At 33.0% G+C, this 15418-nt stretch overlaps 3 protein-coding genes across 3 annotated transcripts; 2 read left to right on the top strand and 1 right to left on the bottom strand.

The window, feature by feature from the left end:
- Positions 1-224: 224 nt before the first annotated feature.
- Positions 225-8615, bottom strand: LOC110810907 (uncharacterized). Its single transcript, XM_088212298.1, has 12 exons — positions 8546-8615; positions 7962-8375; positions 7561-7676; positions 7035-7204; positions 6703-6794; positions 5851-5916; positions 4261-4831; positions 3969-4142; positions 2642-2750; positions 2457-2546; positions 899-1002; positions 225-547 (listed from the first exon to the last, which is right to left on the bottom strand). The coding sequence occupies exons 1-5, from the start codon at positions 8613-8615 to the stop codon at positions 6752-6754; spliced, it is 813 nt and encodes a 270-aa protein (XP_088068424.1). The 3' UTR covers positions 225-547; positions 899-1002; positions 2457-2546; positions 2642-2750; positions 3969-4142; positions 4261-4831; positions 5851-5916; positions 6703-6751.
- Positions 8616-10649: 2034 nt separating this feature from the next.
- LOC110810897 (WPP domain-interacting tail-anchored protein 1-like) lies at positions 10650-14953 on the top strand. Its single transcript, XM_022037216.2, has 8 exons — positions 10650-10748; positions 10874-10957; positions 11095-11231; positions 11386-11458; positions 11551-11596; positions 11767-11876; positions 12984-13533; positions 13638-14953. Exons 2-8 carry the CDS (start codon positions 10922-10924, stop codon positions 13778-13780), a joined length of 1095 nt encoding a protein of 364 aa, XP_021892908.2. The 5' UTR covers positions 10650-10748; positions 10874-10921; the 3' UTR covers positions 13781-14953.
- LOC148269034 (WPP domain-interacting tail-anchored protein 2-like) lies at positions 13846-14835 on the top strand. The gene is made up of 3 exons (XM_088212297.1): positions 13846-13905; positions 14134-14778; positions 14830-14835. The coding sequence occupies exons 1-3, from the start codon at positions 13846-13848 to the stop codon at positions 14833-14835; spliced, it is 711 nt and encodes a 236-aa protein (XP_088068423.1).
- Positions 14954-15418: the final 465 nt, after the last annotated feature.

Genomic DNA, 15418 nt, shown 5'->3' with positions numbered 1-15418 from the left:
AAAAATAATTATTTTCTTTCCTTCTCTGTTAGTCTATACAATACAAATGCACTGTCAAAAGTACCATTATTATTACTATCCTACCGCCTATATTTTCTTTATTTCAAAAGCAGTTGAAGTTGTTTAAACTTCCAACAAATTAATTTTCTTGCGAATGTGTAAAATTATGGAAATGTCTTGATAAAATAATTAGGGAATACTTGGGCATTCAACAAAAAGAAAAATTTACAAAAAAAGGACGGACCAGATGGATCTCTCCATTATCAATTAAAAGATTTCACAAATGTTATATGCATTGACGCAGCATGCGCACTGCTAAAATCGTTCAGTTGATAATACTGAAATCACCATCGGATACACAGATTCTTCTCCACATATACAAACATAGTGGATAAAAATAAAATAAAATAATTAAAATCTACACGCTGACTAGCTGGCTTTTCCCCCCGAAAACCAGAACTTTTGTCATGACAGATTTTTCTGCAAATTCTACAGATGGTACTAGTATTCCGCATTTCTTCTCATATTCGTGCTCTAGATCTTCTAACTGCTTGGATACATATGCACAAATTAAAAGACAGATCAATGAGAACATGCAGTCTAGATTTTTTATCACTTTGAAAATATTATTAGATATTATTTAAAATTATTTAATTTTTACTATTTATTTGATAGGACAATATGTTATTTTTTTATTCCTTAATATTTTTTGTTCTTTTTATTTTATTTATTTTCTTGTTTCTTAAATTTTATTTTTTATATTTTGTTCTTTCTATTTTATTTATTGACACATGACAAGACATCCACATTCCCCTAATATAGTTTTAAAATATGATGCAAAAAATATTGAAAAAAAAATAAATGCAATACTTTCATTAACATTAAAAACTGCACTTACATGGTGCAGAAGATTTAAAATTACTACCCGATGATGTAATCCTCATAAAAGCATGTAATAGAGGTTGCATGAGGATGAATACAATAGAGGAGATGACCTTTATCCTGGAGCCACATAACAATATTGGAAAAAAAGATCAATTACATATAGATACCAAAATTGAGAACAATAAAAATTAAAACCACATTTTACTATCAAACCAAGACAGATGCATTCTTCAAGCACATATTAGCAACTTCTACTATTATATTTATATCAAGTGTAAAATATGAAAACCAGTCTGATGGTACTTAATAATAAAAGATAATCAAGAAAATGAAGTGAATAATTGTTTGCATATGCTCTAGAAATTATCTTATATTGTCTTCCACACTTTGCTCCTCCTAAAAATAGGTTTACTAAGTTTTATAAATTAAATTTACTTGACTTCAAAATAAAAATAAAAAATACGAGATAAATTAAAACTATGATCACATACCCGCACAGCCAAAAAGAGATATTTTGCCCGAGAGAAAAAAAAAAAATATCAACAGTCAACTTTATATGCATAAATGAGGAGCACCTGAAATATTCTAATCCCATGAGAAGAAGATGGAGGATTATTTCTTATTTAATCATTTCTCGGTTTATCTCAATTCTTTCTTACATTTTCAGGGGAAGCTTTCTTAACAAAATTTTTTTTGAATCCTATTAAAGAAGTCAAGTGTTATTGACCACACCAGAGCAAAAATCCAATGCTTCTATGATAAGTATACAGCACAGAAGAACGTTTTCTAGTCAAAGTGGAAAACAGCACTCAAACAATTTAATGAATGATTCTAAACACCGAACTGGCAAAATTAACAGCTTAGTTCCAAGAAGATTTGGAGAATGAAATATAGGCTTAAAAAGATGCATGAGGCCGTTTAAGGGATAGTCATTATTAATGTCAAGATGGTACCTATTTGCTTTTTTCAAATGATAAAAGGCTTATTATTTTATTTATTTTATTCATTTATTCTAACAAAACGAAAATATTCTGCGTTACATAATATAAAAATAAAATAATTTTATTCCATTATGACTAATATACATAGTAAAAAAATTTACAAAAACGATGAGAATAACAGATAAATTATTTCTATTTGTTGAAACATAAAAGAAAAGAAAACAAACTCTATTGGGAACAAAATACCTAATATTCATATGGTAATCCTCAATCCTAAACCCTAAAAAATTAAATTTCTCTTTTCTAGATTTCTTGAATTTTCTATGACGAGATAATTTATACACATTTTTGTTTCTTTCTATTTGAATTAATTCTTTATCTACTAGAATTCTTGGTTCTAAACTTCTTAGTTTATTCAGTTCTTTCAACTTATATCAATTATCAAGTCTTTTCATTATATTTATCTACCTCCACATTCTCGAATCTTGTAAGATTTCCAGAAGGTCTTAACAAATTTAAGCATGTGAAGTATAGCTCTAGAATATGATGTAAAAATCATAAAACAAGAAATAAATACAATATTTTCTGTAATATTCAAAATCTGGAAATTAAAGGATTATGAAGACTCACAAAAGGCAGAGACTTGAAACTGCGATGCTCGATGAAAACCAAATGGGCGCTCATTGAACATGTAATACAAGTTTGCAGATGGGTGATGACCTTTATCATAGAGCCACACAAAAATATTGGGGAGAAAAACACCAATTAGATACACATCAAATCAAGAACAATAAATGACAAAACACATATGTTACCGTGAAATCAAGACGAATGCATTTCTTCAACTATAAAGTGAGGACTAAAGAGCATTGATATCAGCAAGATCACCAGGCGAGAGCCACTGATTTCACTGCCATCATCCTGCTGATAGTCAACATAGACAGATAACTTGAATTTCCTTATAACAGCTTCAAAGGAGTAAGCTTGTAAGTTTATGAAATACATGCGAATTATTTTTAGCTAACTGGGGATTGAATGCCTATGGGATAACGAAATCCAAAAAAAATCAAGCATTTGTAACTTCTGTTATTATCATCATATAAAGTGTAAAATATAAAAATTAATCATGGCGTCAACCTTCGATTATCTGGGTATCTAGTGATAAAAGACATTCAAGAAAATGAATTGTGAAAATGATGCCTAGTTTTTCTAAGAATCTTAAGGAAATAATTGCTTGCACTATCCATCTGAGCATTTTCTCTATAAATATCCTATATTACATTCCACACTTTACTCAACGTTTTCATTAACTTATTAAAAAATTAAAAATTTTATATATCAATGATAAATACAACTAGTCTATGAATTAATAAAAAATATAGTTTTATAAATCAAATTTAAAAAACTTTCGAAATAAAAAATAAGAATTTATATTTGTATTACAATATGTTTCTCCACCCCTAACACATGGTTGTTTGTTTCTTAGTGTTACATGATTATCCTAATTATGTTCTTTTAGGGCATACACGGACACATTCTATTTTATGAAAGGGAGCGAATGACTTATTTGGTGTCATTTTAAAATAACTTTTAGTAAACTAAATTGAAGGTAAATTATTTACCAAAACTTACTATACAAATATTTTTACTATGCACTATTCTAATATATTTAATTAATATTTTATAAAATTAATAATAAAATGATAAAATGTTAAAAATAAATAAATATTAACAAAATTTAAATTATTATAATTTTTTAAATCTAAATAAATATTGTTTTAACGACTTATCATAAATATAAATGTATAAAAAATAAGTTAATATTATATTTTATTTTAAAATTTCACTTAATAATTTATTAATATAAAATTAGTAGTATCCTCATTAAAACTACTATTTCTCTCCTACATCGAATTTTAAAATTTTTTCATCAAAAAAAAAAAATAATTTTAGCTACTCATTTCACATTTATGGAAAATTAAAGCATGCTTTTCACTGCAAAATAAAATGAATCACTTCTTGCCGGTTTGAAACAAATTAAAATTATGATCACATACCCACATACCTAAAAGGAGATATTTTGCAAGAACAAAAAAAAAAATAAAAATCAACAGTCAACTCTACATGCATAATGAGGTGCACCTGATATCTCATGAGAAAATGGAGGATTGAGCTTCAACTCCCCCCCAAGTTTCCTTGATGTTATCAGGCCCGCTCTCGAGCGTAACTGTCGCAGGCAAGGTACGCGTAACCTTGTTTCCAGAACCGCATCACCGTTCCCCATCTTCTCCAGTTCAAACTGACCCATCAAATCCCCTTGGCAACCAAACGACACATAAAGAAATGTTTTAAAAATAATAATAAGTTTATAAATATAAGAAACAACAGAACAAGCCATTGAGAGATAACGAGAAGATGAAGAAAATATAAAAACCTTTGAACTGAAGTTTTGAGGGGAACCAAGCGGAGAAGAGCGAAGGATGTTGAGAAAAGCGATTGGCATCGTCGGGTGTAGAAAATGAAAAACTTAATAGTGGAAGTTTAGATTGTCAAGATCATTGAAGAAAAATGGCCGGGGGGGGGGTTATTCTTTTTGGTGTTTCAAATTATCAGATTTCATGTTGGGGCTTGGAGGGAAACGGTAAGAGGAGAAAGTGAAACGATGGAGGAGATAGATTTTCTTCACATCTCTTGGGTGAGGCGGAAGGCAGAAATATGAAATGATGGAGGAGATAGATTTTCTTCACATCTCTAGGGTGAGGCGGAAGGCAGAAAGATGGCGTGTTCGAGATGAAGAGCAGCGTGAGGAAAAGAAGATGTTGTGTTCAGGTTTGCAATGATTTCAGCTATAAATGTAGCCAAAGTCTAAGTGGAAAGTGCCACGATTTTTGAGAAAAAATAAAGAGAAGATGGCATTTCAAATTATCAGAGATTTCAATTTTGGGGGCAACAGAGGAGAGCCTTTTCGTCCTTTTTTTTCTTTTTCTTTTATGCGTCGATTTTTCCTAGTGCATGAGAAATTGTCAGATGCATTAAATATATATAGAGAGAGAGTAAAAGCAAGGTTTATTGCAGTGTTTTCTATACACCATTCACTGCTTGATAGTGACCACTTTTTTTCTAAAAAAATATATTTTATTTCCTTCTCTTTATCTTCTCTTCTCTCTTCAAGAAAGTTACCGCTGTAAGTATATACAATCTATACGTACAAATGTACTGTTTGTAAAAACCTGAGCATTACCAATTACAATTATTATGACTTCCACTCTTCCTCCTCTCTGCTATCCTACTGCTGATATTTTATTTCCTTCAAAAGTAGTTGAAATTTATAGCATATAAAGAAGAAGATAAAAATAACATGAAAGAACTAAAGTTTTATCCGAAAATATAAGAATAAAATATATTTCAGAATAATAAAAAAGATTCAAGGAAAAAAAGTGCATAAACACATGATTGAAACTCTAAAAGTTACTACCAACTAAAAAACATGGAACAACATTGAGCAAAAAATCCCTCTCAGATGAGATTGTTTAAAAACCCAAAATAATTTTGTACAGATACTCCAATGAATCCTTCATTGACTAGAAATAGTAAGATAAAAAAAAATTTCGAGGGGAGTTGACCTTTATCCTAGAGCCACACAAAAATATTGGAAAACAAATCAATAAGATTAATAATAAACCACATATTTTACAGTTTACTTCAACTATAATTTGAGGACCAAAAAGCAAGATCACCAAGAGAGCAATTGATAGTCAATTGCTAGTCAACATAATTATAAATAACATAAGATTATTTAGGTAATTATATTAGATTACTTAAATAATTATGTATTACATGATTGTTTGTATTAAATGGTTATCCTATTATGTTCTTTGATGACACCGCATAAAATCGATCAAAGAAATAGGTAAATCATCAATCTTGCAATATGAGATAGAAGATAAAGAAAAAAAGGAAATATGGGGTGGGAGGAAGATCAATTCTTTAAGAACCAAATCGCTGCATGTTAGTGCTGGATTACCTTTTGATGTCTAGCAGATATCTCAGCAACTGCAGCTTGCAATAGACCTCGCATGTCTTCCAAAACCTGAAATGTGAACACCATAACATGATGGCAACACCTTAGACATTCTTCACAGCCACATGATGTACATAGTAAATCTATATATGTTATGAAGTGAACCAAAAATTACAACATGATTCTGGTCCAATTAGTAACAATAACAATTGGAAGAATAAATTTTGACAAACATAAAATGAATCCAGTAGGTAAATATCAAGAAAAGATGCCACAACAATTCAACTTTCATCGTTTAGGGAATATGTTTCTACTGTATCTTAGAGTTGTTTGAGGTTGTAAGATGGATTTGAAAAACAATTTGAAAAAGTAGGTGCATAAATTTGAAGAAACATAAAGTGAAACAAGTAGGAAACTACCAAGAAAAGATGCCACAGCAATACAACTTTCATCATGTACAGGAATATAATCATTTTCAACTGTATGTTAGAGTTGTTTGTAGTTGTAAGATGGATTTGAGTTTTTTTAAAAAAGTAAAAATGTATGAAAAAATACATGCATGAATAAACACATACAAGCAGACAAAAGATTCAATTTTCATCTTTCAAAAGAACATTAAATTTCAACTTTTTTCGAAAGTTAAAAAATGAAAGTCTAATCATCTGCTAAACGACCACAAATAAAATGATAAATGCAGAGTTACTCATATGCATAAACACATGCAAGATGACATACAGGGTTGGCGTAATCCAACAGCTTAACTTTGAATGAATGGTCTCATTCAAGTCCTGTAATTATAAAAAACTAATAATGCTACAGTAAATTAGCATCTGAATGAGCATAACTATCTAATACCTGTTCCTTCTCCAAAAGCGACTGCTGTAATGCCTCGAGAGCATGTTCTTTAGGTTGCAGTGAGACGCAGTTCTTCAATGTTGTCCCGGAATCTGTATGAAAATGGTATGACTAAAATGCCAAAGCAAATATTTTTTTTCAAAAAAATAAAGCATATAATAAAAAAGATCACATTCTAGAAGAGAATATTGAAACAGCTTTATCAGAGCATGACTAAGACATGGAAATCGTAGCAGTGAAAGCATCAACCCAAGTTCTAGAGCAGGATTGAGACAAAATCAATAAGATGTCCACTTAAAGAACCATTATCAATCACACGTTTGAGGTTTTACTTATTGTTTCTGCTTCTTACTTGCTGCCTCTCTACATCCATTGCTTTCAATGCTTCATTTGCTTGCTGCCGTGTGCGCTCCAGCTCTTGCTGCAGAGTGGACTGTTGAGATGATGCTCGTTCAGCTGCTTCGTTCACTTCATGAAATCGGGCCTCAAGATCATCTTTTTCCTAGAATGAAAGTCTCCAAAAAATAATTAAACTATATTCATATACGGTTTTAAACATAATATAGATAACATGCTTTTATATGTTCATTTTTAATGTTCAGCGACAGAAACATGGTGGTTTATTACTTTCATTCAACTAATTAAGGCTCTTTCAAAAATGTCAATAGGAACCCAATCACAAATGAGAATATTCCAATCTAGCCATTAAGTTAAAAACCAGAAAACCAACATAAACGTCAACATTGTCCAGACAAGTTCATTATGGTAATTTACCTCAAAATAGAACAAGATATTCCATGGGTAATTTAAAATAGCTATGAAGTGCAAATAAGGGAAAAAACTAGAGTTAGAATTCACCTTTTGAATGTCTTGAATGCGCTGTCTTGCTTGTTTGTGAAGCCTGCTAAATTTTGAGTCAAGATCAGCATACTTATCTTCACGCTCTATTATTTCTTGATCCAATTTCTGTTGAGCTACACGAAGAACATCATCATATTCAGATGTGAGAGAGTAAATACTTCCTGATGAACTTCATATGTTCGGAGGAAATAAACTGTGGTCAAGAAAGGTAAACTAAGTGATGGTCCTTCTTTTAGGGAAGTGACAAGACTAAAAGTCCTCAAACATCCAATGCCAGCCATGATTGTCAAATTAAGTTTTGTTTGAGGAGGATGCATCATTATTAGCATATAAAGTAAATCCTCCATTGCATATCAAAAGAAAGTAACATTTCACTATTAAATTGTTGGGCATCAAACCTTCAGCAAGTTTGGTAGATAGTTCCTGGACTTTAGCATCTGCCTCCGGGTGTGCCTCTCGAAGATGCTTCAGAGCCTCCTCTGCTGCAGTTCGTGTTTGTTTTTCTTCCTGAAGCTCCCTACTCAAAGATTCTACCTTTTCAAGGAGATCTTTCACCTCCACAGAGTCACCTCTTTCCTCCCCACCTGCCACACTTTTTGGGAGAGCCCTAGTATGTTCTGCTTGAAGATTTTTCAATCCATTAAACTGATACTTCAACACCTCATTCTGAAGTTTCAGTTCAACCACCAATTGTAATAGCTGATCATGACTCCCTTCTGAATATGGAATGCTGTCATTTAGTCCATTTTCTTTGGCCCAAGTTCCATTCTTTATGTGGTCAAGGTACGCGTAATGCTTGTCTCCACAACCATCTCACCATTCTCCATCTTGCCCACTTCACCCCCATATCCACCATTGTCCCATCAAATCTAATCCCCTTCTAAACACCTAACAACACAAAAAGAAATTTTAAATTTATTATAAGCCAATAAATATAAGAAACAACAAAACAAGAACTGAGAAGACAAAGAAAAACAGAAACCTTTGAATTGAAGTTTCGATGGGAACAATTTATTTGAAAAGCGAAGGATGTTGAGAAAAGGGATTGACATCATCAGTGTAAAAGTGAAGGTTTTAATGGTGGAAGTTTAGAGCGTCAAGATTATTCAAGATAAATGGTCGGGGGCCCGGCAGAGATGTTCTTCCATTATATCAAATTATCAGGCTTGGAGGTGAATGAATCAGAGAAGAGAGAGTGAAAGAGGCAAGGGGGTTAGATTTTCTTTATCCTTTGCCGGTGGCAGTGAGCAGATGAGGCAGGAGGCAGAAGATGGTGTGTTCGAGATGAAGAGCCCAGTGAAGAAAAGAAGATGGCGTGTTCAAGTTGGTGAATGATTTCAACTATAAATGGAGCCAAAGTCAAGTAGACAGTGGCGTGATTTTTGAGAAAAAAAATAAAGAGAAGAGAATTTTGTAGGGGACGGAGGAGAGAAGAGAGTCTTTTCTTCTTTTCTCTTTTTTTAATGAGTGTCAGTTCTTCCTCTTTGACAGGCCAGGTACAGGAGAAATTGTCAGATGCTATAAATGTCTCCAAACAGTAGGCTTATTGTCATCTGTCAGGGTTTGCCAGTTGTATTCTGTTTATACATATATTTTTTATTTTTTAAAAAATTATTAACGTACTAAAATAAGGAAAGAATAGAACCAATGCTGACATTTTTTCTTTTCTTTCCCTCTCATTTTTCGCTTCACTGAAGAATAAAACCAAAGGAATGGATGACTTTACCGCTGATGTTCTACATACCAACCATGAAGAGTTAGACAAAGTTAATTTACATGAAGAGTTAGACAAACATACAATCGGCAGATGATGCTATGAATTTTTAGCAACAGTAGACGTTGACCTGACATATTCTTCTGAGAAGTTGGTAAACTTGCATGTGCTTTTGCTGCATCTATTGGTTTGGAATAATGATCTAGAAGCAATGCCACTGGTGATAGCTTTAGCTTCGAAAAATCCATCGAGATGGTACTAGTATTTAAACTTTTATCTGGAATTTTAGATTCTAAATTACAAGAGTTTGGCAGATTCTAGGATACACCCAGAGCACAGCTTGAAATATGAAAATATCTTCATGCAGACAGTAGAAAGAACTATTTGTTATAATGGAAGATAGTTGAAGACTATGCAAAGTTTTTAAGACATTCTCAAGAACAGTTCCTAGAAATCAAGATGCAATTAGCTGACTTATAAAGATTATTTTCATATTTCAAAGATAAGAAAAGTAAGTTGTAAATAACTTTTTCTATAGACCAAGAGTTTGCATAATAACAATGATACTTTTACTTTCTCATCTTTCACTTTTGTCTTGGATGCTCTTGTTGACAGGCAAAAAGAACATGGTAATGGAGCTCTCAGTAAATGATCAGTTGTTTGACAGTTGTGTGACATCGAAAAAGCAGACAAACCTTACAACATGGACATATTAAAAGGATGCTGGAGAAGCTTTCTCAAGAGAGCTATATCTTGAGAAAAAATTATCAGTGTTTAGGCAAAATGAAGAATAATTAAAATTAAAGTTGCATTACATTGAACAGGTGGCTTTTCGCATGGAAGAAGCAACAGAAGTTGTTTGGGGAAGTTTTTAGAGGCAGAAAATGCTATGGAGGTGCTGATAGGTATTTTAAATGAACTACTTTGGTTAGCTTCATATTGTTTAGTTTAATTTCTGCTTCTCATACATTTCTCATTGCACAAAAGACATGAAGAAGGATATCTTGCAGCCCAAATGGTGCTACCTATTATCTTTATAAAATTAATAAAAAAAAATGTGCTTTGATAAAGTATGAAAGAAAAAGAAACAAATAAGCAAATAGAAGATTTAAGTGGACAGTATAGTAAGAAGATACTTGAATGCCAAAAGGATTACTTAAAAGAGAATCCTAAATTCCTATAATGAGTTGTAAATTGAATTCCTGGGTGAGCAGCAATGTGATCCTATGTTTTTGGTTTCACTACATATGTTTTTGGTTAAAGCATGTTTTGAAGAAGATCTTTAAATGATTTTCACTCATATGCTTGTCATAAGGAAATTATCATTGTCAATGATGTGTCATTCATAATGATGGCTTCTGCTACTAATTCAGGTTTTGAGGCCTATTAAGTTGGTGGATGTGTGAGGGATTTGCTGCTAAAAAAGGTGCCAAAAGATTTTGATGTGATTACCACTGCTAATCTTAAGCAGGTTTTGTGCCACGGTTCACACAACATTCTTCCTCCTCCTACCCCCTACTTCTCTCATCTTAATATAATTGGTAATGCAGTTTGTATCCATTGTAATTAAATGGTTTTAATGTAATTTTGTCATAGATCAAGAAGCAGTTTCATCACTCTCTCATTGTGGGAAGACGATTTCCTATGTGCAGAGTAAGAATAAAGGATTCTGTAGTTGAGGTGAGTTTGTGGAATTTATTATTTGTTTCTTGTTATTTGGGTGATTACCAATGGAAGAATTGTCCAAATTGATGGACCAACTATCCTTTCTTGAATTAAGAATACGGTTCTCTTTTTTCGCAACTCTTTCATGATAGGTATCCAGTTTTGATACAGTAGCGCAGAATACCAAAAGAAAAGACAATGTTATTTTATCTCAACTGCCTAGAGGCTGTGATGAAAAAGACTTCATCCGCTGGAAGAACAGCATGCACAGGGACTTCACAATTAATAGGTATTATTTATGTGTATTTGTATCTCCCATATCTTTTTTTCTTTATTTGCTTCTTCTAACAGAAACACGTTTATCTCTATGTTTATTCTTAAATCTGATCCCAAACTTCTTCCAATGCCTCTAACGTGGTTGAGGATTGTGTTTTTCGAGCCAGTTTATTCTTTGATCCCTTTTCGAATAAAATCTATGACTACACCAATGGGATGGCAGACATAAAGTCTTTAAAGGTTTCTCCCTTAGCTTGTATGATTCTCCTTGCTGCTTGAAGATAACTGCTGCTTTTCTTGTTTTGACCTGTTGTTTGATGATTTGGTTTCAGCTCCAGACACTTGTACCTGCTCATTTTTCATTCAAAGAGGATTGTGGTAGGTGCTTGTATGTGTGTGCGTGTGTGTACGTTTTTTTTTTCTTCTGTTACAGTGAGCCCGTGGGCTTTTTTTTTCACATGTCACGGTAAGCCCATGGTATTTGATAGAGTGGATAAATTTAACATCACACATAACTGAACACTTTGTGTGAAATTCTGGTCATGAAGCAAGGATTCTGCGAGGCTTAAGGATTGCAGCTCGTCTGGGTTTGTCACTCTCGAAGGATATTGAGTCTGCAATACATGATCTTTCATCTTCGATTGAGAGTTTGGGCCAGGTACTATCGCCTAGCTGACTGGTTTTTGTTGTTTTAGGTTGTTGGGTACCTTTGATTTTTATCTTTGCATTCCCCTCCCAATAGCATGCTTTGTTGCAAAAAATTGCACGTTTCATGTTCATACTGTATATATTGGTGGATGCTTCTTATTGTGGAGTAGAAGAATTAGATCTATCATCTTTTCCCAAGCTCTTGCCAAAACAAGTTCTGTTTGTTTTTAGTTCAGGATAATGATGGAGTTGAACTATATGCTTTCTTATGGAGCTGCTGCACCTTCTATCAATTTGCTTCAAAGATTCAACTTACTTGGGACTTTTCTTCCAATTAATATTTGTGGTTTTCTTCATTGTGATTCTGACTCACTCTTCAATGCAATCATATATGGGTTCATTTTCACTTGTTTAAAATCAAAATTCACTAAATGTCTTACAAGACATTGGTGAGTAGAAGCTAAGTGATTCTATCATTTAAATTCCAGTCAAAAATGAAATATTTATCTCACCGAGAAGCGGTAATTCTTGAGCACATCACAGTGCACTTAAAGCTAAAATCGAAAAGTCTAGAGGTAATTTTGTGAGAGGAGAGAATGTAGTTCCTAATTTTCATTGCTAAAAGGAATAGAGAATAAGTACGTGAAACTTCTAATGTTCTCAATATGAAACTAAACTAATTGTTGATTCTAAACTACACATGATGAATTTAATTTTGTGTGAATTTAGTCATTTTGTGGTTATTTAGAGATATTCAATGTTGCAAATAGATCTGAACTAATGGGTAGTAGATTAAGAATTCATAAATTGAATCCCTCCCGTTGCTTTAGTATTGGATACTGATGTTTCATTTTTTATGATGGAAATCAGTTTTCAGTTCCAAATTTGATTGGTATGAGGCTTAGTTGTGTGTTATTTATTGGTTGAAGTTGCATTTTGTGTTTAGTGCCTAACTGTTTCACCTTTTGCTTGTTTTGCTTTGAATTTTTCTTTCCCATTTATCCTTTCAGAGGTTGGTATGTGGAATTCATAACCAAGAAAGTTTTAAATGAGGAAAGAATAAAACCAAAGCTGACATTTATTCTTTTCTTTCCCTATGTTTTTTGTTTCATTGAAGAATAAAACCACAGGAATGGATGACTTAACCGTTGGTGTTCTATATACCAACCATGAAGAGTTAGACAAAGTTAATTTACATGAAGAGGTACAAAAAAATGGTATGAAAATGCAGCCTGCAGATGATGCTATGAAATTTTTAGCAGCAGTAGACTTCGACCTATCATATTCTTCTGAGAAGTTGGTAAACTTGCATTTGCTTTTGATGCATCTATTGGTTTGGAATAATGATCTAGAAGCAATGGCCATGGGTGATAGCCTTAGCTTGGAAATATCAGTTGAGAAGGCACTAGTATTTGATCTTTTATCTGGAATTTTAGATTCTGAGTTACAAGAGTTTAGCAGATTCTTGGATGCACTCAGAGCACATATATTTTATGCCAGTCATAAGATATCTTCATGCAGACACTCGAAAGAGCTATTTGTTATAATGGAAGAAACTTTGCATGATTCTGAAGAGTCATTAAGACATTCTCAAGAGCAGTTCTTGGAAATCAAGATGCAATTGGCTGAATTACAAAGATCATTTTCATATTTCAAGGACGAGAAAAGTAAGTTGTAAATTATTTTTTCTATGGACCATGAGTTTGCATAATAACTATGATATTTTTACTTTCTGATTTTTCACTTTTGCCATGGATGTTCTTGTTGACAGGAAAAAAGGACGAGGTAGTGGAGCTCTCAGGAAATGATCAACTGTTTGACAGTTGTGCGACATGGAAAAAGCAGACTACCTTACAACATAGACATGTTCTAAGGACTCTGGAGAAGTCTTTCTCAATGAAGAACAATTGTTAGTGCTTAGGCAAAATGAAGAACAATTGAAATTAAAGTTGCATTACACTGAACAGGTGGCTTTTCACATGGAAGAAACAGCAGATGTTGTTTGGGGAAGGTTTTTAGAGGCAGAAAATGCTGCAGAGGTGCTGATGGGTATTTCAAAGGAACTACTTGGCCGACTTCATACTGCTCAGTTTCATTTATATGGTTCAATGCAACGAAAGTTCAACTCAAATCTAAACTTAAAGATTGCATTGAAGAGCTAAGTGCTAGAGATGTTATGCTACACAAGCTTGGAAGAAGAAATGAAAAACTTGAGAGCAACAATGCACAACATGGTACCATAATTTCAAAAGTTCTGATCTTAAAAGGAAAAAGTAAAATCACTTGAGGAACAACTGAAAGATACTGAATTCCAGCTGGAGAGTGCAAATTCCTTCTATAAAACAAGCCAGGAGCAGCTTGATGAGGCAGAAAACATTATCGAGGTACTAAAAGAAAGAATTTATGAGGCAGAAGGTAAGGCCGGAGGTACAGAAGCCAAGGTTAGCGAATTAACAGAATCAAATTTAGAACTTACCGAGGAGCTAAATTTTCTCAAAGGTAATGATAGCGACACAAAGAAGATCAGCCTACTTGAGAAGCAGTTGAGGAAGCAAGAGATCCAATCGCAAAATGCCAAAGCTTCATCGCAAACAAATCAAGAACAGCAAAACATGCTGTACTCTGCAATATGTGATATGGAGACTTTAATTGAAGACCTAAAGTCAAAAGTTTCAAGAGCTGAAACTAAGACCGAGAGGGCAGAGGAACAATGTACATCGTTATCTGAAACCAAATTTGAGTTAAATAAAGAATTGAATTGCCTCAAGTCTAGAATGGAAGAGTTGGAGACATCTTTGGACCAAGTAAAAAACGTAAAACATAGGAATGCAAAAGAAATTAATTCAAGGACTGAGGTTATGATGGACATGGTTATACAGCTAACAATGGAGAGGGAGCACATGCAGAAGCAGGTACACATTTTTATGTCTTTTTTGTTTTTCTGAATCTGATTGGGCTTGTAGCTTTGAGTTATTGTGCTCTGCTCTTGATCTTCAAATGAGTTGACTAATTGAAAAAAGCATGAATCGCATAGTTTGTAAAGATTACTAATATCGTAATTAGCACATATTTTATTTATATTATTAATATCAATATCTGAAGAAAAAATTAAAATAGAGTAAAATATATGGGAATGATATATATATATTTCTTATAATATATATTCTCTGGTTAGTGGGTATCTTCAAAAAGGGTTTTCCATTGGTTTGATATTTATATATATATATGTACACACACATATACAACATTTCTTTTTCGAAATCCAACGACACTAACAAGAGAGAAAAAACGGCCACAAGCAGGATAATAATTATTTAATACTTGGATTAGTTTTTATTGGAAAACTAAAAAGGCAGTAATTGAATATTTGATAATAAAGGGTGCACTTCATCAACAGCCACCATATTCAGCTTCAAATAATCCTTTGCAGTAATGAAATTCTGTACACACTCAGTCACAGTGGCGGCAGAGGTAGATGCAGATGTGGCTGCCCCAGCACAGTCCTCTACTTTGCCAGGCACGCCAGATGTGACAACGCGATTAACGTAGTCC

Source organism: Carica papaya, chromosome 2, assembly GCF_054855325.1.
Source record: "Carica papaya isolate Zhongbai chromosome 2, ASM5485532v1, whole genome shotgun sequence".
In the NCBI taxonomy this organism is placed as follows: Eukaryota; Viridiplantae; Streptophyta; class Magnoliopsida; order Brassicales; family Caricaceae; genus Carica; species Carica papaya.
The sequence above is the reverse complement of the archived record's forward strand: the minus strand, read 5'-3'. Positions and strand labels throughout refer to the sequence as shown.

Bases quoted from the DNA above. Each gene is read 5' to 3' on its own strand.
- LOC110810907 (XM_088212298.1), bottom strand. From the start codon at position 8,615: ATGTCAATCCCTTTTCTCAACATCCTTCGCTTTTCAAATAAATTGTTC. The intron at 8,376-8,545 runs GTTTCTGTTTTT...GAGAATGGTGAG, and splicing joins ATCGAAACTTCAATTCAAAG to ATGGTTGTGGAGACAAGCAT. The intron at 6,795-7,034 runs GTAAAACCTCAA...ATTTTCATACAG, and splicing joins GTAAGAAGCAGAAACAATAA to ATTCCGGGACAACATTGAAG.
- LOC110810897 (XM_022037216.2), top strand. From the start codon at position 10,922: ATGTGCAGAGTAAGAATAAAGGATTCTGTAGTTGAG. The intron at 11,232-11,385 runs GTATTATTTATG...TTTTCGAGCCAG, and splicing joins AGGGACTTCACAATTAATAG to TTTATTCTTTGATCCCTTTT. The intron at 11,597-11,766 runs GTAGGTGCTTGT...CTGGTCATGAAG, and splicing joins TTCATTCAAAGAGGATTGTG to CAAGGATTCTGCGAGGCTTA.
- LOC148269034 (XM_088212297.1), top strand. From the start codon at position 13,846: ATGGAAGAAACAGCAGATGTTGTTTGGGGAAGGTTTTTAGAGGCAGAA. The intron at 13,906-14,133 runs GTGCTGATGGGT...TGATCTTAAAAG, and splicing joins AGGCAGAAAATGCTGCAGAG to GAAAAAGTAAAATCACTTGA.